Raw genomic sequence first — 24,154 nt, forward strand, 5'->3', positions numbered from 1 at the left:
ATCTGGATTGGGCTGACTGCCCTCCCACAGTGCTGCTCAACATGCTCTTCTTCCCTTGGGTCTATTTTACTTGGATTCTAGAAGCCTGATCAGATTGAGGTTTGATTTTGTGGGCGAGACTCCTTCATAAGCGGTGTTGTGTTTCATTTCTTTTTCTGTAGTTAGGAAGCTACTAAAATCGTCTGTCTGCCTCAGGTCTCTCCTTCAATCCACAATAGACAACGGCCAGATGAATCTACCTGAAACACACAGACTGTCCTTTCTTTGCTCAAAAACTTTAATGGCTCCCTTTTACCTAGAAATCCTCCCCTATGACGCTCATTGACCGCTAAATGGAACAGAGGAAAGAAACTGTGTTAGCTCGATCTAACAAATTCAAACCATAGCTTTGGGAAGGACCTCGCTTTCAAATGGTCTTCAACCATGTGCAGCAGAATTAACCTAGAAACCTTCACAGAGAGAACATCTCACCACTTTCCTCGGCAATCTCTATTCACGAATGCTGCCAAGAATAATGGAATGGGAGTTAACCTAAAACAGTGCCAAAGAAAGCCGAGTGTCTAGCTCTGTACCTGATAACTGCGGTTATAGTCGAGGCCAGCTTTCAGGGATTTGCTTTTAGAGGCAGCTGTGGCCTGGGTGTGCTTCAGGTAGACTTGGAGGTTGTCAAAACACTGAAGAAACAAGCTGGTATTCCTCCCGGGCCAAGTCATGGCTTTCACGAGGTCATTCTTCTTGTCACCCATAGCTAAGTAAAGTTTTTTCAATTCAAGAGCCAGTGTCTGCAAAGAGGAGAGGGAGGAAAACACAGTGAATGAAGTCTGACCTTAAGAGGCTTCAGCTCGGGCTTAAATGGTGGGCTGCCTGCAGCAATGGCCAACACATGGGCTTGCTAGAAATTCCCCACCTCGTAGTGCACCTGCTGAGCACAAACATCCTCTCTGAAGAGCCCAGGTGTCTGCAGCATCTCCTCCACCCTGCCAAGGCACTGACTGAGGGTCAGAAATAGCTCAAATAATTTTTTATCCAAATTTATGTATGTTTCTTCTGTCATGTTTTCCTGAATCAAGAGGAAAAAAAAGAAAAAGAAAAATCATTAGGATTCCTTGCCTTCCTAAGCCTGAATTTTCCCTGATTTCTGTTAAAGTTTACAATTTACGTTATACTGTTTTATAATTGGTTGTTTTGAACACTCTGCAAACTAGGTAGAAGACTGAATAAATAAAATTAAGATGTTAACTCTGAGCAAAACAAGTTTATAAGAAACTCAATGTTAGGCAGTGAGTTGACTATTGAAATGGAATTAAAAGGTTAATCACCAAATGAAGGACTTCCTTAAGGGGCCATCCAGGTGGAAGTGTGGTCCCAAGTAAAGCATACTGTCCTTCTTCCCACTGCTCCCTGCCTCCAACATTTTAATGTAGGAGAAAGTAGGTTAATGAAATAAAGTGTGGCTTGGAGAAGGAAAAGAAGTCAAGACATCTGAAGGGGTTGATTGGAAAGAGGTACAATATTTCAAAGATAGGAATGGCAGGCACAGCATGGTGACTATAGATAATAATACTGTATTGTATTTGAAAGTTGTTAAGAGAGTCGATCTTAAAAGTTCTCATCACAAGAAAAAAATTTTTATAACTCTATGTGGTGATGGATGTTGGACTTATTGTGGTGACCATTTCACAATAAATACAAATATCAAATCACTTTGGTATACACCTGAAACTAATAGAGTGTTATGTGTCAGTTATAGCTCAATAAAAAAGGATCAGGATGGGCTGTGGAGCAGGGGGCAGTTGGAAGTGTCATTTATGGGCTGACTGTGAGAATTAAGGCCCCCTTAGATGTACGACTCCAAGGGGGGGGGCGCCTAGGGTTGTGCCACTGTGCCCTGATGAGTTCGGGAGCCACAGATCTCCTTAGGTTTTAGCATAAGCTGCTAGAACCACCCCTTTTTCTTTACCCACGATCACCCTGAATTCTTGACCAGTTACAAGTAATTTAGAAGCATGCCAAAACTGTAATCAGCCCAACCTGGACTCTGTTTCCTACCATCTTCTCTGGTGGACACCTAACAATATGCACAGCATACCATTTCAACATTAAATCTAGTCAAGGTTGGAAATCCTGTCAATACTCCCCTCCTTCCTCACCATTCCAATCACAGAACACCCCTGCGGACAATACTAATCAACAATGACCCTTGTTGGGGTGCCTGGGTGGTGCAGTTGGTTAAGCGTCCACTTGGTTTCGCCTCAGGTCATGATCTCAGGATCCTGGGATTGAGCCCCCCGTTGGGCTCTGTGCTCAGCATGGAGTCTGCTTGTCCCTCTCCCTCTGTTCCTCCGCCCCCCAGCCCCGCTCTTTCTTTAGCTCTAAAATAAATAAATAAATATTTAAAAAACAAAACAAAAAAACAATGCTTCTTGCTCCTGCCAATCCTGGATGTGGGTTCAGAAGCCTTTGTACATGATGCTCTAGGCATCCACTAACCAAATGTGAGCTGGCAAAAGAGATAGATTGTCTTTGCAATTCCAGGACCCATTCCATTATGTATTCTACTATATATTCAATAAAGACAATTATGACTGATTCACAGCGTCCCATTTCCCTTCTTCTTTGATACCGCAATGAGGAGAATACGTAACGTGACGTTGCTACCTGGGTCTGCAGATTACTGGCTTCTTGACGCAGGTCTTCCAGCTGTGTGGTGTATGTTTTCAGTTCTTCAGTTGTTGGGTATTTAAAGTTATACACACTCACACTGGGCAGAACACTCATATTTGTGGCAACCTATATGAAAAAGGGAAGCCTTATTACCATTCGAGATCCTGGTGATGTTAATGGAAAACAGCAAAACTGCCTTCACATGTTACCTTCACGTCAGGGTTTCTGCTATCTCGTCACTTGTCAGACAAAATAGTTACATCTTAAATATTGTGGAAAGGTGATGAAATTCAAAAGGTCATGAAAAGGTTTACTGAGACACTTAAGGGTCCATTTAGATATCAAAATGAGGGAAAAGAAACCATCACTTGAAAACCAGAGTAAAATCACTAATCCTTCAATTTAGTAGACATAGCCCTCATGTTAAGAGGTTAGTGGTTTCTTTTCCCATTTATTGGGAGGCCCCCGGTATATGGTCAACTCTTAGAATAGAACACAGTCACCTCCAGGAACAGATTTGCATCTTGATTTGCCACTGAAAAACGAAGTAAGTATTAAAAATGCGCTGTGACTTCAGCAGAGAGAAAGGTTCAGAATTCATTCCTTTTTCAAACTGGAAAACGAATAAATACAAAGGCCCAGGGTGAGGTGGTATCTGACTCTGCTTGGGGAAAAGAACTCCTGAGGGTGTTCTACTGTTGGAAAAAGAACAATACACATGGTACAGTGTGTAAGACAAGGAGAAACCAAGACTGAAGCCCTACCAATGAATTTAACTCAACATTAATAGGTCAAAGAAGGTTCTCGGCAGAATAGAGCTGAAAAGTTCCCACCAGGCTGGAGAACTGTGAAAAAGGTGGTAAGTTCTACTGCTTGAGTGCAAAGCTGAAGGCAAAAGCTTGACTGCTGTGACGGCTGTGCCATGTTGTTCTGCTCACAGGCTCCCTGGTTAGAGGGAAATCCAGCAGTAGCTGGGGCAGTATGAACAAAACCTACAATGGCAGTAAGAGAGCATGTTGATGGAATACAGGGACCACTGGAACAGGGGCTAGAATCTGGCACTGCACATTCCAAATTAGCTCTTGATGAATGAATGACAGTAATACAGCACTGTATTGTTTTTAAAGTGTTTTTTTAAACATATATTATTCATTCCTTTATTCACTCAACATATCGAAACTGAGACTTGAAAATGTTTTGGGTACTGTGCCAGGCACTCAAATGTGAACCAGGCAGACACGGTCTTTTCTTCCCATACCACCTGGTGGGGAATACAGACAAATAAACAGACACACAGTATGGTAAGAGCTGTGATTAGGGAAGCTCAGGGTGCCACAGAAGCACAAAGGAGTGGCCTCTACTACAGATTTCCAGAAGGGTGAAAACTGGTGAGTCAAATGAAAAATGCACTGGGCATCTTTGCTTTCTGAACATAAACTACTACATAATGCAGAACATAGATGTGTATTTAATGAACGTTTGTTCATTAAAATATTTTCAAAGATAAACATGCTTAATTATTATTTACACCACGCGCAGGCATGCACTGACCTGAGGCTGCACCTGCTCAGATAGCGGTAGCCCGAGTTTTGATGAGAGTTCGTGATGTAAATATTGCCACTTATCCCCACTTCGGCCCTGAGTTGACAAGACAGAGTCTAGAGCATCATTTTCAGGACTTGATGCCCTACTGCTGTTAAAGGAAAATAAAAGGTGAAAAGAATCATCAACATACAGAAATTTTATTACATTCAGACAATGTTTTACAAGTGATTTAAAAAAAGAAATGCTCTTAATTCTCCCAACCATACAACTTGCTGAATGTCCAACTCCAAAAATGTTTTACCTTTCAGACGATTTCTGAGTTGTATCTTTATCAGGTTGGCAATGCTGGGGCCCCATTTTCTTGGCATTAAATTCGATGAATTTGATGAAATCTTTCTGTTCCATTGGTTTTAACTCCAGAACCTATAATTGAGTGAGATTCAAACAGTCCAGTCAAAGTTTTCAATTAATGCCCAGTGGTTTTTCTGTTGAGATCTCACTTTGAACCACTTCCTGATTTATTATTTACTATTTCCCTTTCTTGCTTGTTTGTTCTCATTAACTTTTATTTCTCAAAAACCTACTTAAAACATTCACACAAGGACCAAGTATATCTCACAATATATATTACACACATGGAAAATCCCCCAAAATATGCCAACACATTTTGAAATAATAGGGAAAGAGGTATTACAGTTACAGAGGTAAGTAAGTTCACCCTGAAGAAATGTGCTTAGTTTGAAATAAGGTGCAAGTTAATAAAGTAGCAAAGTTAGAGCATCCCCACCTGCAGAAGATGAAAGCAAAGCAGCTCCCGCGGCACATGCTCAACACACAGGAACAACTGTATATCACACTTTCCATCCAGTCACGTAAGAAACCACCCCAATGGCAGTTTGGTACTTAGTTCAAAGGGAGATTCCATGCAGAAAGCTTTATTCTTATCCTTACATCTGTTAGGGGCTGCAATTACCTGTTGCTGCTGGAAATCTTTTTGTCTGCTGAACTGTGGCCTTTCAGTTACAGTAGATTCAAATGTAGAAAGGTTATCTGGCTGGAGATCGTTTTGATGCTCTAAAGGTTTCTTTAGAGTGGCAGAATGCTGCAAAAAATTTTATGACGGCAGACTATTTTAAAAAAAAGACCCACTTTATTTCAGTTCTAATAATGAGACTACATGATGGAAAAGTTTTATATAAAGTGACTGTATTTTGAAATTTACTGTAATTATATACCACGATTCCATGTACTTATTTCAAAACAACTGCAAAAAACCATTATATTTGATGATGGGGGTCATCTTCTTCAATGTAATTCATCCAATGAATTACTAAAAGCCAGAAAACGTACTGTTTTTCTGTTTCAAGAACAAAGTAAACAAACAAACAAGAGATATAGTTTTATGCTTAGGCATTCAAATTTCCCTTATGTCCAGAATATTTTTTAAAAGGAGAGAACCACATGAGGACGAAAGGGAAGTACAGAGCCTGTGTATCTGCAGCCAATCCTATTTCTTTGAATGTCCTCTGAGTAGGAACCACCGTCCTCTAAGTATAGATGCAAATCTTATATAGTAAGACCCTACCCATAAATGCCTATTTGCGTTTATAAATACAGAACTCTTTCAAAAGTCACAAGAACACTGTAACTGTACAACACTTTAATCAGTATATATACTTGTAAATGAACTAACAAAAAAGACCCCAGAAAGAGGTTTTATATTCCTGATGTCAAATTTTAATCTTTATAAGAGCTTTGTTTTCCAGTCAATTGGAGTCACAAACTTCCTTTAAAACTTATCTTTCTTCTATGAAGAAGGCTTACACCACCTCATTACTAGCAAGAACGATCAATCCAAACAAACCAATCCAAACCAAACCTACGCTGTCACCAACAACAGCCTAGGTAGGAAAACTGCAAGGTAAAACGGAATCAGTAACAAGAGTCAATACGACCATCCCTTATAGCTTTAAGAGGCTTCATTCTTTCTTATTTAGTGTAATTCTCCTGTAGCTGTTTCACCACCTCTGCCAGATTTCTTTCTGGTAGCTCTCCCATATTATCTACCCACACACGTCTACAGGTGGCTGTGTTTTACCTGGTCTTCGCTGTATTTCTCCTGAAGCATGATCTGGACTTTTTCCAAATTGCACTTGACAGTCTTTAATTTCACAGAAAGAGCTTCAGCCTCCTGCTGAGTGGCCCCGCTGTCTCCCGGCCCTCGGTCTGTGCAGCTCTCCAACAGAGAGGCAACCTTGTGCTCGATCTCTGTTAGCATGGCCTGGGAAACAAAATCATTTAAGTCTTCATGGTTTTGGTCTTGAACAAGCGTTATACTCTAAAATGAGTTAGATACACTCTGTCTACCTAATATATGTAACAAGTCTCAGAAACACAGATCAGAAGGGATCTTGGGAAAACAACAATTTCCATGTAATTCCTGAGCTTTTGGACAGGGGTACAACCAAACCAACCCCAACTTGCACATGTCACTCTCCAAAATAATCTAAAATAAGTGGCTCTATAATCACTTTAGAAAAGACAGCTAAATGTATCCAGCATAGCAAAGTGGTTAAGAACATAGACACTGGGGTGCCTGGCTGGCTCAGTCGGAAGAGCATGCGACTCTTGACCTCAGGGTAGTGAGTTCGAATCCCATGTTGGATGGAGAGATTACTTAAACAAACAAACAAACAAACTTAAAACAAAAACAAACACAGACACTGAAAATAGACTGAGTTCAGATCCCACTTAGCTGGGTAAACTTGAGCACCTTACTTTTTACATGAATGTGCCTTCAGTCATGTGTAAAATGCGGGTAATAACAGAACTTACCTCCTCGGGTTACTCTGAGGAGTTAAGAGTTAAAGTCCATGCACTTTAGCCAGCGCTTGACACACAGTCTATGGGCACGATCGTTATTCCACCCTTCCCCCTGCCGAACTTTCCTAACTTTTTCCTGTTGCAATCCGAGCGTCAAGTCGTAATAGAAAAAGAATTTCACCGAACTCTTGGAAGGTTCTTTCCCTTGATCTTTTCCTTCTCTTTTTCAAGTCCACATAAACTTCCAAAATATCAGAAGATGACAGAAGAAATAATTTGGAACCTAAAACACTTTGTCATTGATACAACCAGCCAACTTACACACGGATCTAAAAATAAATCAGCTAGCTGAAGTAGGTTTCCCTGTAAGTCACCGTCATTGTATTCTTCCCCAGCAGATCAAGTCTGCCCTCCTCTGGGGCTCTGAAGCCCAAACGGTCATGCCAATTGGCCGAGCACACAACGCAACGGTGGCTTTCAGATTCCCATCCCTGCACTGGGACCTTGTGTGCTAAAACTTGCTTTGTCGAAGGAAAAATTATCCTTAAAACACATTTTCAGGGGTGCCTGGCTGGCTCAGTGGGTAGAGCATGAGACTCTTGATCTTGGGGTTATGAGTTCAAGCCCCACGGTGGGTATAGAGATTACTTTGAAATAAAAAAAAAAATCTCAAAAAAGAAAAACAGGGGTGCCTGGGTGGTTCAGTCGGTTAAGCATCTGCCTGTGGTTCAGGTCATGATCCCAGGGTGCTGGGATGGAGCCCCTGCATTGGGGGGGTGGGGGTGGTCCCTGCTCAGCAGGGAGTCTGCTTCCCCTTCTCCCTCTGACTGCCGCTCCCCGCTTGTGCTCTCTGTCAAATAAATAAAATCTTTAAAAACAAACAAACACAGATTTTCAAAGAATATATTCTTATAACTCCTCTATCCAAGCAGACTTCTTGTATCCTCTACAGACTCTTCTGAGCTTAAACAATATGTAATCATAGGTTTTAGAGTGGCCTCAAGATGTACTATAATTTTGTGCTCCTTTTTTCCATTTAGCTATTTTATGTATACTTCTTTCATGTGTCTACAGACATATGCTTCATGATTCCCACTTTCCTAGCTGCAAGTTGATATTCCACGATTCATGTAACTTCCTTACTGGTTAAGCCTTTAAGCTGGTTCCAGTTCTTCATGTTTGCAATTAACACTGCCAGAAACATTTTTCTCCGTTCTGGGTTATTTTTGGAGGGTACATTTAAAGTAATGGTGTTATTAGGTCAAATAAGATGGACATTTTATATGCTGACAGCTGACCTCCCAAAACACTGAGGCAATGAGAATAGTACATCCAGACTTTTCCAGGATGATACAATTTTTGCCAATGTAACATGAGAACAAAACAACAGCTGTTTCAATTCATATGTTCTTAACAATCAAGGAGGAACATTTCTTCTCAAATATTAAATGACCCAATACAATTTTTTCTGGACTGATCTGTTCGCTCCTGTCCTTTAGACATTTTCCCACTGGGAACTTCATGTTTTTTACAGGCTCCTGGAAGGCTTTTTATATATTTCAATATTAAGTCGTATGTGCCATGGTGTTCTATAAATGAGCCAAAGATGGTCCCGGTACATTGGTCCCTAGGTTGCTTATTTTTTCACAGTAGGCCAGAACCATCAGCTCAAATCCTACTGGCACCAAACTCCAAGTGGGACCCCACATCTGCCCCCTATCATTAAGACACAACTCTGGGGCTCTAAAAGACCCTAGCCTCTGTTGCCCTTTGGAGCTCTCTGACATCACCTAGACACACAAGCCCCTCTGGATTCCCTGCTCCCGTGGGAGTTCCTTTGCCTTCCTCCCTTCCTTCCAGGTCGTGGTCCCACCTCCATTTCCTGCCACAGTGTCTGGGAGTGCCCCTGTACAGAGGGACTTCCCCAGGCCTTGAGCTCCCGCCAAAATGTTGCCCAAAGAAAGCTTGCTGTGTGCTACTGCCACCTTGTGGTTGTGTCTTTCCCTTGACAGCCCCCAAAACTGTCCTCACTACAGCCCCCAAAACTTGACCTCACTACAACGGGCATGAGAATGGGATTCTGGTGGTGACCAAGGAAATCAGCATGGAGTCTATCCAGTCAGCAAGGCGATCCATTGGCAAATCTAACCTGGAGGGCTTTAAGTGGCTGGGACTCAACATCTTGAACACCTCAGGTTCAATTTAGCACAATGTTGCTCTGTGCTGTAGTACCGTTTTTTCCAGACTTGCCTGTGCCTCGTCAGCCAGACCACAAGTAGTGCCAGTATTAAAGTGAACCTGCCCTATCAAGAGCTGACTTTTGGGGTCAGAGGTGGGGAGCTTCCTGGGGAAGGAGGTCAGCCTGTCCACCTGGGTACCCCATGAGGCAAGCGCTGGATACTGTTAAGACTGTGGGCCCGAGTGGAGAAAGGGGATGACCAAGGATGGGCTACCCCCAACCCCATAAAGGGCTATTATGGGAGGAGCTCCCTGTGGCCGGGTCATATGGGGGTGCTCTGAGAGGGTGTCCTCATTCCTGGTGTCCGCTACGGCAGACAAAAGAGCCAATCAGGCATCTAACCATCCTTGGAGAAGGCACCTCAGGTATTGTGACACTTGATTATGCTGCGGAGATGTCGTCATTCTAGCTTCTCCCTGGAGGGAGGGACACAGAGATTCCAACCTTTGGGCTGAGCCAGCAAATGTTACGACTAAAGGCAAGGAAGTTTATATTTCTGCCCCCCTTCCCCCCCTTCCCCAGCAAGAGTAGGAGCATTCACAGTAAAATGGCAGCAAAGCCCTTTTATGCTCTATCTGCGATCTTGCAAATCCGGATAGTCGGCTTCGTCTCAGAAGAATGAAAGTTCTAAGGAACTTATTATGAACACAACAGGATTTACTGAGCACTTTTTATGTACTTGCTACACCCAACCCTGGTTCTTGTACCTTATCTCATTTAACCCTGACAAAGTCCTAGTGGATAACCGACCACATGAGGAAAATGAGGTGGAAAGTTAACGTCCCCAAGTTCACGGTTAATGTGACGGAGCTGGATTCCGAGCTCTTACCCACTACTGTCTCTCCAAATACTCTGCTTCCATAAATCGCCTCAAAGAATTCCCCTGAGAACAAAAACCTGAGGCCAAGACAAACACAGGGGTCAGTGTAACAGGAAGAAACACGCTGTTGCTTTAAGAAAACATCGCCCAGTCTTGGAAGGGGATTGGAGTAGAGGCCAGCCCTGACCTCCAACCCCTCAGCCTTACCTGGCACCCTACCAGCTGCTGTTCCACCAACTGCTGCATGTCTGCATTTAATGTTTCCGGCTCGAACGCCACGTTGGCTTGGTGCAGCCACAGCTCCAGCTCGGCCACCTGGGTCTTGCAGGCATGGAGGATTTCTGCAGGCTTGGGCCTAGATTGCTCCACCGTGGCCTCAAAAGCTCCTTGCTCGTCAGAAAAGCCCAGAGCGGCAGCCTTGAGTGGACGTGTGGCACCCTAAGATAAACCCAAAGACAATCCAGCAGTGAAAAGCCACGGAATCCTGAGTTTGCAGATTTGAGCTTGCAAAAGCCTGTGAACTTCCAGCATTTCCCCCAGTTGGAAGAAAACAAACAAATAAGGGCAGAAGAAGTAAGAAAGAAAAGAAAAATGCACCTCCACACGCATAGCAACAATCACGTGACCTGGTGCTCCAGGTTTCCAAGCAGCCAAGCCGCATGTACACAGGTGGTGTTCCCTGGCGCAGAGGGCGCAAACGGGCTCGCAGTTCATAAACAGCGAGTGGGCCCCAGGAGACAGGTGAGTGTGCGAGAGAGGGTGTGCACGTGGGTGTGTGCGTCTGAAACTTCGCAGCGAATTGGCCGGGGTTTGAATTTGTGTGACACATGATTAAGCAATGCTTACATTGCGGTGAGCTCTGATCAAACAGAAAAAAAAAAAAAAAAAGGCTCTTTACACACCGGCTGGGATACAAGGAAATGTGCCACACACTTAACAAGTAGATTTTAAAATATTTTCGCTTTTCCCCCTCCCCCAACATACAATGCTATTACTCATCTAAATTTCCCCCTATTAAAAGTAATGCGAGTCAAGTAATGAACTTCAGTGGGGTAATCTGGAAATTTTTCTCCTATTCTTCAGAGAGTCCCTGAAACTGCTTTACACTGTCTAGACACTCAAATATTATTGAGTTAAGGACTAGGTGTTTATACTATAGTATAAAGAAAGCATGATGTAAGATGTGTTCTTATTGGAACACCTGGGTTGCTTAATGATCCAAAAGAAAAAGAGAAAAGAAAAATTTCTTCCAGGTACCAAATCAAGTATTCTATCAATAATATATTAGATGTTTTTAGGGACGCCTGGGTGGCTCAGTTGGTTAAGCATCTGCCTTCGGCTCAGGTCATGATCCCAGGGTCTTGGGATCGAGCCCCCCCACGTCAGGCTCCCTGCTCCGCGGGAATTCTGCTTCTCCCTCTACCTGACACTCCCCCTATTCGTGCGTGCTCTCTCTCTCTGACAAATACATAAATGAATCTTTTAAAAATACATATTAGATAATTTCAATTTGGAAGTAGAAGATTTGATACACAGATATATTTGCTTCCCACATCCTTTTCCAAAACATTGAAAGATCACATCAACCCTTCTAGAGAGATTCCTTTAGGAATTTGTGTTTTTCTCTACAAAATTATTGACCTCAATAAATATTTTATTGATTATGAGTATGATGAAATACGATGTTTTCTATATAAGGCTTTGCTAACTACACGTTAGCATCCAAAACAAAATTGTTCATAAACATATACCCTAACTCAACTCAAATGCAGGAAAATTCCCAATGTCTACAGAATTTTGTTTAAACACAGAACTTCCAGTACAACAAAAGTAAACAAAATAGGCAAGTGGTAACAACAACATGCAGGGTGTGAAAATACCCATTTTTCACACACATGGTGGGTATCAGGAATGCTGTGTTCGCAGAAGTGTCTGAGTTGCACCTGTTCCCCTTGACCATCTATTAACTTCACAGAGGTGTGTTCTTTACTGACAACAAAACACTATTTCTCCCTTGCCTTCGTCGATATTTTTTTCAAGAATCATCTTTGTAAGGAAGTCTTCCCTTGCCTTGAGTTTCTCTGCACAGTTGGGTCTATACTTGGGAGTCACCTGGTTTCAATTTTCTTTTTTAATCCTGATTTCTTAAAAAAGAAACAGTTGTGTGATATTACTGCCAGACACCAACTGCTAGTCATCCGATTAATTCTTTTCTAGTTTTCAGATACTGCTATCTCTTGGCGGCAAAGACTTGGGGATCCTCTTTTTTGTCACCTGAGATAACAATCGTTAATATTAACTGATTAGTCTGTGATAACTGATTTACCGTCGACCTTCTTTCTTTATTCAAAAGCATTATTCGAGCACCCATCATAGACCACACATTTTTTTTAATGGCAATATTGAATTTCTTTCCTTTTTCACTAACTTACTGAATTAATGAGAAAACAAGGAAGCTGGATAACTAATCTGGGTTTACTTGCTAGTTATTTGAAACTGAAGAGAATCCAAAGGTGAACGGAAGGAAAAAAAAGAATATTTGCAACCATAGAAACTGCAATTGCTAAAGGTGGCCTGGGAAACCTGCCAGTAACCAGTTCACCCACCTCTTTTTATAGTCAAAGAAATCCAAGTTCATTTAACGCTTAAGCAATTCACCCACCTCCCATTTCACCACTTTGCTTCTGAGAAGCTCGGGCCCACATGTAAGTTACTTGCCTGAGGTCACACAGCTCTGCCATCTTTTAATTCAGAGTCCACAGTTTTTTCCATAATCACACCCCTGCTAAATATCTTTTCTAAATGATAGCCCCAAATTCTAAAAGCAGCAATGATTTAAGTGTTTTATGATTGTGCATGTCGGGGGTCTAAAAAGTATTACCCCAAGTATTTCTTGTTAAAGAGAATTATGTCGTTTCCACCATGTAACTGTAAATTAATAATACCCAACCCTTTATTGGGCTTTGGGGCCAGGCCACCATGCTAAGTGATACACACACCCTCTCATTATTTCCCATCACAAGCCCTTATTATTCCCAGTGTATAGATGGGGAAACTGAGGCATAGATAGGTTATTCAAACCACCTATGGTCACCCAACTAGTAAGGGGAACCAGGATTCAGTCTCTGATTTCATTATGCCCTGGGATCTACAAGTCCACATTCTTCACATGACTTCTCCAATCTCTAGTATCTCTCTAGTATCCAAGTTCGGCTCTCTCTTAGTGAATGTCACACTGCTTGGTTTCTGCATCAACACACCACTGATCTAAGTAATAGGATTCAGTTAAAACGCAAGCTAATTTTCCGGTGGTGGCTGTATTTCATGCCAAAATACCAACCCTTTAAATTTACTCCTTAACATTTTACAGTCAATTCTACAAACATCTGCAAGTCTCCCCGCCGCCCCCAGCACCACCACACACACACACTTGTTACAGAAGAAAGAAGTAGTTGCTGGTGGAAAGGCTAGTTCATGCTGACAAATAGTGAGCAAGCGATAAATCCTTCCTTGTTCTGCACCATGCTTACTTTCTAGGTCAACATCTCATGGCAAATCTTCCAGTTTTCCAGGCTGACAGCACATATGAAGATGTTAAAGTTCACAAAGAACTCTTGGCTCAATATACAAAGTATTCCAAACACAGAAAGCTTCCCAGCTCTGGATGCTCGTCCAGGTACCTGAGCAGTTTGCTTGTTACCGACAGGGACTTACCTCCTCTGTTTGGTTGGGACCCAGTGAGTCTGGTCCAAGAATTTGTGCCATAGGATTATCACATGTGCTTATTTTCTCAGCTGCGTCCTGTAAAGAAAAGAACCAGAGGTCCAGAAAACTTCCTGCCCTCACTCCCATGTAAGTTACTCTTCCTGCACCGGCTCATTTTACATATCACCTGGTTGCAGAAATGTCGAGAAAAGTCAGGCGCATTTAGAGAAAAGTTGGTTCTTTAGGAAAAAAAATCAGCTTCCCCAGGTTTGTCTTTATTTGAAAGACTTAAATTTTCCAAAGCTCTCCAGTTAATGAGGAACATACAAGGAAATCTAAAGAATTCTGTATTTAAGTGGATTAATAGGGGAACTAAAATTAAATGAAGTTATATGATAAAGGCCACCTTTCAAATAATAGGGGGAAAGATTAACTTATTAAATTTGGGAATTACTCAGGCATTTCATGAGAAAATATAACCAAATCCTTGTCTTACTCCTAATAATGGATTCTAATTGTATCTAATATTTGTTTATTAATTAACTAATTTTTAAAGAGAGTGTGAGCAGGGCGGGGGGCCGAGGGGGAGAGGGAGAGAAAGAATCTTAAGCAGGCTCCACACCCAGAGTGGAGTCGAACACAGGGCTCTATCTCACAACCCTGAGATCATGATCTGAGCCAAAATCAAGAGTTGTACGATCAACTGACTAAGCCACCCAGGTGCCCCTCTATCTACTATTTAAATGTAAAAGTTACACTATAAAAATTCTTTAAAAAAAAAAAAAGAGTGAATCTTTTTCTAATCTAAGAGTGGGGAAGGCCTTTTAAAGCATGCAGTAAAGGGAAAGAATGTTAGTATCAGCAACATAAAAAAATAATAATGTTTACCTTAAAAGCATCATAACCTAAGTTAAAAATGAAATAACAGACTGGGATAATAGCTTACCATGTGTTAATATCCTTAATATATATCCTTAAAAGTCAGTAAGGAAAATATCAAACCCTATGTAGAGAAGAAAGTCAAACGGCATGAGCAAGCAATTCATAAAAGAAGAATACAAAAGTAGGATTCTGGGCGGCAGAATCGGTTAAGTGTCCGACTCTTGGTTTCAACTCTTGGTTTCCGCTCATGTCGTGATCTCAGGGTCATGAGATCAAGCCCCATATCATGCTCCTCACTCAGCAGGGAGTCTGCTTCAGACTCTCCCTCCCTCTGCCCCTCCTCCCTGTGCACGTGTGCACACATGCTCTCTTTCTCTCTCGAATAAATAAACACATCTTTAAAAATAAGAGTACAGGGGCACCTGGGTGGCTCAGTCGCTTAAGCGTCTGCCTCAGGCTCAGGTCATGGTCCCAAGGTCCTGGGATCGCGCCCCGCATTGGGCTCCCTGCTCAGTGGGGAGCCTGCTTCTCCCTCTCCCCCTGCTCATGTGCTCTCTCTCTCTCTCTCTCTCACTCACTCTTTCTCTCAAATAAATCAATCTTAAAAAATTAAAAAATAAATAAAAAATAAAAGCAAGAATACAAAAGCCAATAAACACAGAGATATTCATTCTTAGAACATAAATGTAATTGAAACCACTGGATAAGTTTGGCTAAAATTGAAAATATCTCACATCAGTTTGCAGTCAAGAAAGCAACATTTCCATGCATTCCTGGAAGGAATAAAATGGATACAGTCTTTCTAGAGGGCAAACTTTCTAGTTTGATACTGTCTGTCACACTTTAAATGGATGTATACTTTGATTCAGCACTCCCACTTATTAGGTTAACCAAGGTTAAACAATGGGAAAATGATATATACACAAATAATTAACATCATGTGGTGGGAAAAGTATAATTGACCAATCTTGATTGTTCTACTTACAAGCTGCATAATCTGGGCAAGTTCACTGGGATTCTCTGTGCCTCTGAGGTAGGAATGTAACCTCCCTCACTCATGCATGTGATTACTAAACAAGATGACATATATAAAGCATCTAGCAGTAACTAACAAAATATTACTTTTCAGCTTCTTATACTGAAAACAAGAGCTGCTATTAGAAAGGTATGAACCAAGAACTAAACTAAAGCTTAGACAAAATTGGGAAGGGAGGTCAGGATCATGAAGAGTCTGGAAAGGCTAAGAAGACTGTATCTTACTCAGCAGATCATCAGAATCCATTAAAGATTTCAGCTTAGCAGTAAGGCGTTTAGGAAAAGTCATCAGTTACTATTGTATAAGACGTGCTCGGAAAAAGAACTGGAGGCTCTGAACTCAATTAGAAGGCTACTCCAAAAGCCCAGGGCAGAAGTCACAACTGCCTGGAACAGGATGACGGCAAAATCATGGGAGGAGAAGAAGGGTGAATGGACATCCCTTGGCCACTGATTGGACATGGAAGGCAAGAGAAGTGAGGTACCTAAGATGGCTCTGAAGTTTGTCTTAGACTCTGAGAAAACAGTGGTGCCATAAACAGACACTGAGAAATTAGAAGAACCAATTTTGAAGGAAGGTGGTAAAATGAGTTTGAGATGAAGAAAACATATCCAAAAAGAGAAATCTATCAGCAAGGTGGAAATGGAAAACAGACTTAAAGGAAAAGTCAAGACAAGAGGCTTGCTGTGGGCATCACTGGCACAGAGGGACTACCAAACCCACAGGAGGAGATACAGCTGCCCTGAGGGAAATGAGAGAAGGAAGAGAGAGAACACTGGGCCAATGTCCACCATTATGCGGGAAGGGTGAGAGATGATAGAGGAGGGGCTGCAGGTATGAGACAAGAAAGTGCAGAATTAAGAAAGCCAAAGGATCCCCGCATTTCAGGAAGGAAGAGATGCTGATAGAGTCTAATGCTGGAAAGATCAATAAGGATCAGGACTCATAAAAGGACACTAAACTGATGTTCTAGAAGTCAATGGCAGTTTAAACACGGCCGGGGCAAAAATCTGATTACAAAAGGGGCCAACGGTGAGGAGCCCCAAGTAAAGACTTCTAGCCACGAACGAGAGGAAGCACAGTAATTGACCCCAGGAAGCAGGATAGAGAAAGCGAATGCATTAAAGTACCTTGCTGAGCCCAGTACAGGACATACACACGTAAAAGATAAAGTTCTTGCCATTCACCGAACTGTGTCCGTGTGTGCATAAAAATGTGGTTAAGTCCTACCCGAGGTTCAGAATGCTACCAGACTGAAGGGAAAGTGGAGGCTTCTTGGAGGAGGTGGAAGATGAGAGGGCCCCGGTGGATGAGCAGGTGGTCTACAGGCGGGCTGGGAAAAGAGGGGCATCCCGGGGATGCAAGGCAGTTTCTGAAGACAGTCTGGGCTTTGGGATGCTCAGTTTGTTTGGAAGGGCGGTACCAGGAGGGAGAAGACTTGTTGGAGATGGAGAGACTGACTACGCCTCAGACAGAGAGGGAAGGAACCCATCAAGAGGCAGAGCCCAGTGCAGAGGTTTAACAAAAGGACTGGCCTAGGGGCTGGGGGGAGGGGTCAGCCCTGGAGACAGGAGCGCAAGGCAGATGGATCATAATGATGCCGGGATGTTTCAGGAACATGGGGAAAACATCGTTTTCACATTAGCTTATAATGATTTTCTAAGGTGAGGGCATTTGCCCTCTAGTTTGAGAGGTTGGAGAAGATTTGGAAGGTCATAAAGAGCAAAAAAGACATTAATACACATTATACACTACCTTGTTCAAAGAGGATTATGGGGAGACTCCTCCCCCAACTACTCCCCAAAGAGAGGTGTGATAAATGCTTTGAAACACTACAGTGAACTTTTAAAGAGGGGCTCCTTTGAGTTACCTGTTTTGTTAGTCCGAATTCTCACATATGGAGTTCTCAGAAAATACTCTCCTATTATCACTGAGTATTAATAAGCCAGTACTTGGCTGTTTTTGAATTTGTGCAGAGGTAATGGTGAAAAGCTTAAAAAAATTCAACCCAGCAGGTTCCTTCCCTAAGCAGTCTTTCAAACAAGAAATTCTTTGGACTTACTTCCTTTACTATCCCTGCAAGCCTCCAACCACCGAATGTATTATGCTCAGTATTACCTGGATGATGGTTCCAGAAGACGAGGATGCTCTATCTTCCTCCATGTCCCTATCATGCTTCCAGAGTAAAGACCAAGATCCAGAAGATGGCTCTCCTTTCTTATCTCCATTCTAACACAGTAATCAACTGATTAGCAAAGAAGTAATTTCCTACCATCCTAATAGCATCCTACTCATCTCTCTTGTAAAACTCGGTCTACCAGGCAGTATAACTGTAGCCCTTAATCCCCCACCCCTTCTATTTTTCACTTCTTTCTTTGGCTAAGCAAATCATAGGAGTCTAAATGTGGTTGCTCTTCCTGAAGCCTAAAAGATATTCTGAAAAGTTGGAAGTCAGCTCACATCACTCAAAAAGGATCTTTAAAATGGTGCTTTAGGAATTTAATCTGCTTTGGTAAAGGTAACCCTAAAATTATCTTTAAATAACGGCCTGATGAACATGTGTTTTTGCTGTTGCCAAAGACAAACAGTGGATATTATAAACATACCAGCTCAGAGGCAAACACAGGCCTTAAATTAGAAGCAGACTGGCAGGCATTCTATTCTCGGCCCCGGTTCCTCTGTTCTTGCTATTCCTTCTGCAGTGAAGGGACATACTCAGATTACGAAGTTGTCTGTGGTCTGAGCATAGAGTGAGCCTGTGATCTCCCTTGTCCTACCACTCGGTTCCAACCTGTCCCAGTCTATAGGAAAGCAGGTGGTTCTGTGTGATGGTGGAGCTACTGAACAATCCATAAAATGAGCAGAGAAAGTGTCTAGTGGTTACATGTGAGACATAAAGATGACAAATTGCTGCAGTTTTCTTCCTTTTGGCACAAGACCCATCATAATTTTTGTTTTTAAAGTACAAAATGGAAATTGATACCAGGAAAGGCAACTGTCCATGTCTCCTTCAATCTGTTCTAATGAAGTTGTAAGGATGAGTGGTATTAATTAGTTGCTAACACACTCTCTATATTGGCAATGCTGTTTCAGACTAACAAATCTGGAAATAAATTCAACTCTGGAAAAATAAAGTTCTACAAAGCACACTAGGAATGCCAACCAAACAACATACTCTCCAAACTTCAGAGAATGTACTCAGAAGTCAGGATACAACCAAGAACTTCACCTTCTCCCTTATGCTAACAAGTGCGTCTGAATTACATTTCTCCCGCTTGGGCTTGAAGTCGATTTAGATGCACTTAACGTTAATAATGCAGGAGAACGGCTTCAATCACCCTTATAAAACATCGGCATTAAATTTTAAAATCCTTGTGTTTCTATTCATTTTAAGAGCTTCCCATTGAACTGAACTTCTTTTAGAGATTTCAGTTCTCACGCAATGTAATGAGAAAATCATGTTCCTTACTTCACTCTTCAGGGAGCTCTCTTCCACCTCTTCCGTGAGCGCTGGCAGGAAAGACATGGCACTGCTTTTGTTCATCTGAAAGGCACAGCACAAACGCTTGTAGCCAGTTTGCTGTCCAACATCCCCGGGATCCTGGCCCGGCTGTGCCTTGATGTAGCTAATTGTTTACTCATTTCATTCGAGCAGCCCACCCACCCACGCAGCATCTGGGTCTAATAACTTGCAGCTCATCCTGCCAAAGACCATGACTCTGTCAAATCTTACATCCCTTTTACCCGCACTGCTCCCTCCGGCCCCTCCTCCGACAGTTCAAAATGGGATCCACAGGTGCAGACCCCGAGTGGGCTGAGAGTGGGGCTGGGTCCATTTTTGACTTTGCACTGGGCTGACCGGTTACGATGAAGATCCTTCAGGGGTGGCTCCCACCCTCCTGCCCATGGAATTCCATACACCGCTCAAGGAACTCGGGCATAAGAATTCCAGGTTGAGTCCAGAACAGACACATCCCAAGGATTCATATTCCCTAGTGAACAACCTTAGGCAGATGGCTCCACTTTTAAAATTCCTAGAGGCCATCAACCTAGATGCCACAGGCTTTTCAGGTGACAAATAACACCAATTCAGTACTCCTGTGGGGAGTGGGACTAACTTGCCTAAAGTCCTACCCACCTTCCACTCAGAATCCCTCTCAGCTACTCCCTCCTCTTCCAACGCTCCGGTTGATGGCATTTCTTGTTCTGATGTTTGCTGGTCTTGCTGTAAATGCTGGTGAAGGGTTAGGAGGGCAGCCTTCAGGTCCACCAGCAGGTTCTCCTTCCTCTGGTTCAAACTCAGAATCTGCTTTTCCATACCTTTGATGTCTCCCTGTGCAGAAAGAGTGTTCACATTGCTGTGAGCCCTCTGCCTGCCCTCAGGAGCTTGCATCATTTGGTATAAGGGGTGATGAGTGTTTTACGCTATCTGATGTGCAGAGCCAGGAGTGAATGTCTAGGACGGTAGAGCTCCTCCTGATCCTGGCTGCAGTTCCAAATGACCTGGTGAGGGTTTATAAGCTCCCCTTATAGGATGACTTAGCTTCACCGGACACTTGGTCCATCAATTCTCTGGGGGTCAAGCTAAGGCTCAGAGATTTGTCACAAGCTCTGTGGGGGACTGTGGTGTGCAGCCAGGGCTGGGAGCCACCACTCTGGTGGCAACAGGACTGACGGCCAGAATCCACAGGGTCAGGGCCTGGGAAGTTTCCCAGGACATTTGTAAGCAGACTAACATTCGGGAACCACTCAGAAAAAACAAGGTGAGAAACCTCACACTTCCCTGACGGCTTCTGAAGCCGTCTTTACTATTACTGAATTCATTTATTTTTTTCTCACAAAGTTTCCTACAAAATGGGAATAAACAAGCAAACAGAGGGAGCATGAAGTGTAACTTACCATGGGAATGATGGACACATGATTCCAAGTTTTATAACATTATTTTAAAAATGTGTATGACTGGTGGGTGGGAATAAAATGTCTTCTATATGGCAGAAGGGCCCTTGCCCACTGTCCATCTAAGACAAATATAGAATTACAGAATCCTAGATTTGGAGGACATAGCAGGTGTCTAATCGAACATCCTCCTCTCTTAACCCCCCTGAAAGGCATCATTCCACCTCTGCCTGAGCCTTGCAGTGAGTGCTGCATCAGAAGACAACCTGCTCCTTATCAGCAAACCTTCCCGTACTGGGATTTTTGTTTCTAATATATTCCTCAAACCCCTGTTCATTCGTTCGTTTGTTCCTTCCTTCTTTCTTCCCATTCATCAATCCGTCCATCCTACAGACATTCACAGAATCATTCCCTTTCTTACAGAGAAGCCTACCATGTCTCCACATATAAGTGGGAGTTCCAAGGTCCAGGGAGGAATTTTCCAGGGCTGCAGCTAGCCAGTGACAGAGCACAGACCCTGACTCCCTGACACCCACCTCCACAGCCCCTCTGCTACTGCACACATTCTGACACCAATAACCCTATTCTGCCTGAAGCAAAACTTCCCGCAATTGCTTTGGGAAATGAGAACTAAAGTAAATAGGAGTCGGCAGTGCTGTGTGTCCATTTTCAATAAACACTAAACTTCAGAGTTAAAATGCCTCCCAACAGACCTAATATGCCAGTCATCAGAATAACCCTAAGAGAAACAGAGCAGTTTGCACAGCAACCTTGTAAAGGCACAGTAGGGCACAGAGCAGCTGTTCTCAAAGTGGCATCTACAGAACCCCTGGGGGTTCCCACTCTGTGCGGTCAAGATCGTTTTCATAATAATACTAAAATGTTCACTATAGGATGATGCAAAAGGAATGGTGGGTAAAACTGCTTGCACTTCATATGAATCAAGGCAGGGACATCAACTATATTAGTTACTAGATTCTTCACTATCATGTGCTCAACTGTAAAAAAAAAAAAAAAGCCAGTTTTGCTTAAGAATATTTTTTTTAAGAATATTCTTGATAAAGAACATGCACTTTTAATATTCTGTGTGACAAGGTGGAAAGTACGCATAAAGCACTTCTACTGTATGCCAAAGTATGATGATGGAGGAAAAGCTCTGTGTGGTTATTTAAGTTTTGAGCTGAACTACCCATTTTTTTCATAAAATGCTATTTTCACTTAGAAAAATACAGCTGCTAAGCTAGACAAATATAGAAATACTAACAGATTTTTCTGAAAGGATAAATGTTAATATTAACAAGTGTGAATTTTTTTAATATCAACTACTGAAATGTTGACATATCTGGAGGATCTGTGTGACTGGTGAAACAAAATTTTCCAAACGATCAAGCATGACAACATAAAACCATGCACAGTTAGAAGATCTATTCAAAGTACAAATAGGCCAATGGGTCTTAATGCAAGAGCATGAAAGTTCATTGACATGGCTTTGGATTCCATTTAACAGCAAACCTGTGAGTAACTTCTACTTGTTGGAGTTTAGTTTCAAAGAATGTCCACAGTTTTTCAAAAACGTTATTAAAATATTCCTTTCTTTTCCAAGTACATCTTGTTGAGAGGTTGGGTTGTTTTTAAATACTTCAAACACAACTACATACCTCAACAGATGGAATGCAGAAGCAGATGAGAATCTAGTTGTCTTCTACCAAGCCAGACATTTAAGAGATTTGCAAGAATGTAAAACAAGGTCACTCCCCTCACTGCATTTGCTTTTGGAAACTGTAACTTCTTCCATAAAAATATGTTATTTCTATCAATATGTAATGGGTTTGTTATTTTAAAATAAGCTAAATTATTTTTACATGTTTGAGTTTTCATTTCTCTCTATATCAGTAGATATGATTCATATAAACCAAAGCTCTTTGGGGTCCTCATATTTTTTAATGTGATGGGAAATTTAACAGATTTGCAATACTGAGTCTTTAATGTTGAGTCTGCCTTACCGAGTCCACCACCTAATAGGTGTGTCCCCTTAGACCCCTCTCTGTAAGTAATTTGCTTTAGACCTCACAGCTAGCAAGTGTCATAACCCGGTTTTGAATACAATGCTTGGCACACAATCAGGTTTGTTACAGAAATACTAATTCAAAAACAAAGACTAAATTAAAAAAAAAAAAAAAAAAGCCCTAGCAGTAGAGGGTTAATATGCACACCACTGTAACTGGGTCCACAGGATATTGCTAATTATGGCATATGGGAATACTACTTAGTGTATGAAACTCTTCATTACAACAGGGTTCAGGGTCTTTACCTGTAAAGCCCAGCCCGCCCACCCTGCCTGGCGCCTATCTCCGAAAGCGAGGTGGAAAATCAAGTTGTCCAAATATCCTGTGTTACATCAGCTTCTTCAGGGCAGAGCAAATTCAGACCTAAATGCACCTCTTTTATGAAATAGGAATGGAAAGTGAATATACACATAATATACCTTCAGTTGGAAGAGAGAAGGAGGAAACACACTGTACCATCCCAAAGGCTTCTAGACACCAATGGCTTAGTAAGCGATTGCTGAATGAACTACAGGGCAAATAAATTAAAGGGACATACCTGTACTTGTGTCAGGTTGGCAGCTTGGTCTGGTGACAGACGTTCATGGGAGAACTCAGCTGAATAATTATTTAAGATCTGCTTCAAATTTTCTATGTCTTCATTGCATTCATCGGTCTGTTTTATGACGATCTATAAAAGAGCCCCCCGCAAAGAAGAATCTTTGTCATAATCTAAGGACTAGATTCATGGATTACTTCCAACATCTATCCCCATCACAAGTTTCAATCAATTACAACAAATACACACCCACATAGGCTGCAATAGAAAATGGAAGCCTAAATAGAGAGAGCAACGTTCATAGCTGGCACCTGACTTTCTTGCTCTACTAGATGCCAGGACACCTCGGGCAGTGCTTGGAGTACAAGCATAATAAGGTATGCCTTTGCCCTTAAGTCTGGTGGGCTTATTCTGGGAAGCATTTTATGGCATGTTAACATAAAGTTGCCAAGTTTTATGAAACTACTGATATGTCATACATGCTCTTTTAATGCATGCTCGATGTGATGCTTTCCACATAGAAAGGTGACATTACTGATTCAGAGCAGAAAGGGCATGTGGAATGACAGATGATAAATTTTTCCATTCCAGCCACATCCTCACCCGGTAGCCCTTGGGATCAGTGATGTACATTTTATAAGTAAGAGGTTGAGGGTTCAAGAGCAGTCTGAGCTGGCAGGAGGAAAAGGCAAAATTCACCAGAACAACACATTGAATCTAGCATTAGGGAAGTAGTGAAGCTCAAACCTATTTGTGGACTAAGCTGTATGATCAAAGTATGATAGAAAGATAAAGTATATATATATAAAAAAGATAAAGTATGCTACACAATGAAACAAAATGCCTTTTAAAACTTCAAAGTTTCTGGCCAACATAGAATTCTTCCTTGTATTTTCTTTAATATTTAATCATAATTTTAGCTGTGGGCTGGAAATAAATA

General features: G+C 42.0%; 1 protein-coding gene across 1 annotated transcript in view; it reads right to left on the reverse strand.

Moving 5' to 3' along the window:
* Positions 1-24,154, reverse strand: part of SYNE2 (spectrin repeat containing nuclear envelope protein 2) — a 313,984-nt gene that overhangs the window by 85,011 nt on the left and 204,819 nt on the right. The window contains 13 exon segments of the mRNA XM_035727838.1: positions 573-782; positions 908-1,060; positions 2,659-2,790; positions 4,216-4,357; positions 4,511-4,632; positions 5,183-5,311; positions 6,308-6,490; positions 10,299-10,529; positions 13,806-13,892; positions 17,833-17,943; positions 19,184-19,258; positions 19,853-20,047; positions 23,215-23,346. Of these exon segments, the coding sequence (XP_035583731.1) occupies positions 573-782; positions 908-1,060; positions 2,659-2,790; positions 4,216-4,357; positions 4,511-4,632; positions 5,183-5,311; positions 6,308-6,490; positions 10,299-10,529; positions 13,806-13,892; positions 17,833-17,943; positions 19,184-19,258; positions 19,853-20,047; positions 23,215-23,346 (1,902 nt within the window).

Source organism: Zalophus californianus, chromosome 6, assembly GCF_009762305.2.
Source record: "Zalophus californianus isolate mZalCal1 chromosome 6, mZalCal1.pri.v2, whole genome shotgun sequence".
Lineage (NCBI taxonomy): Eukaryota > Metazoa > Chordata > Mammalia > Carnivora > Otariidae > Zalophus > Zalophus californianus.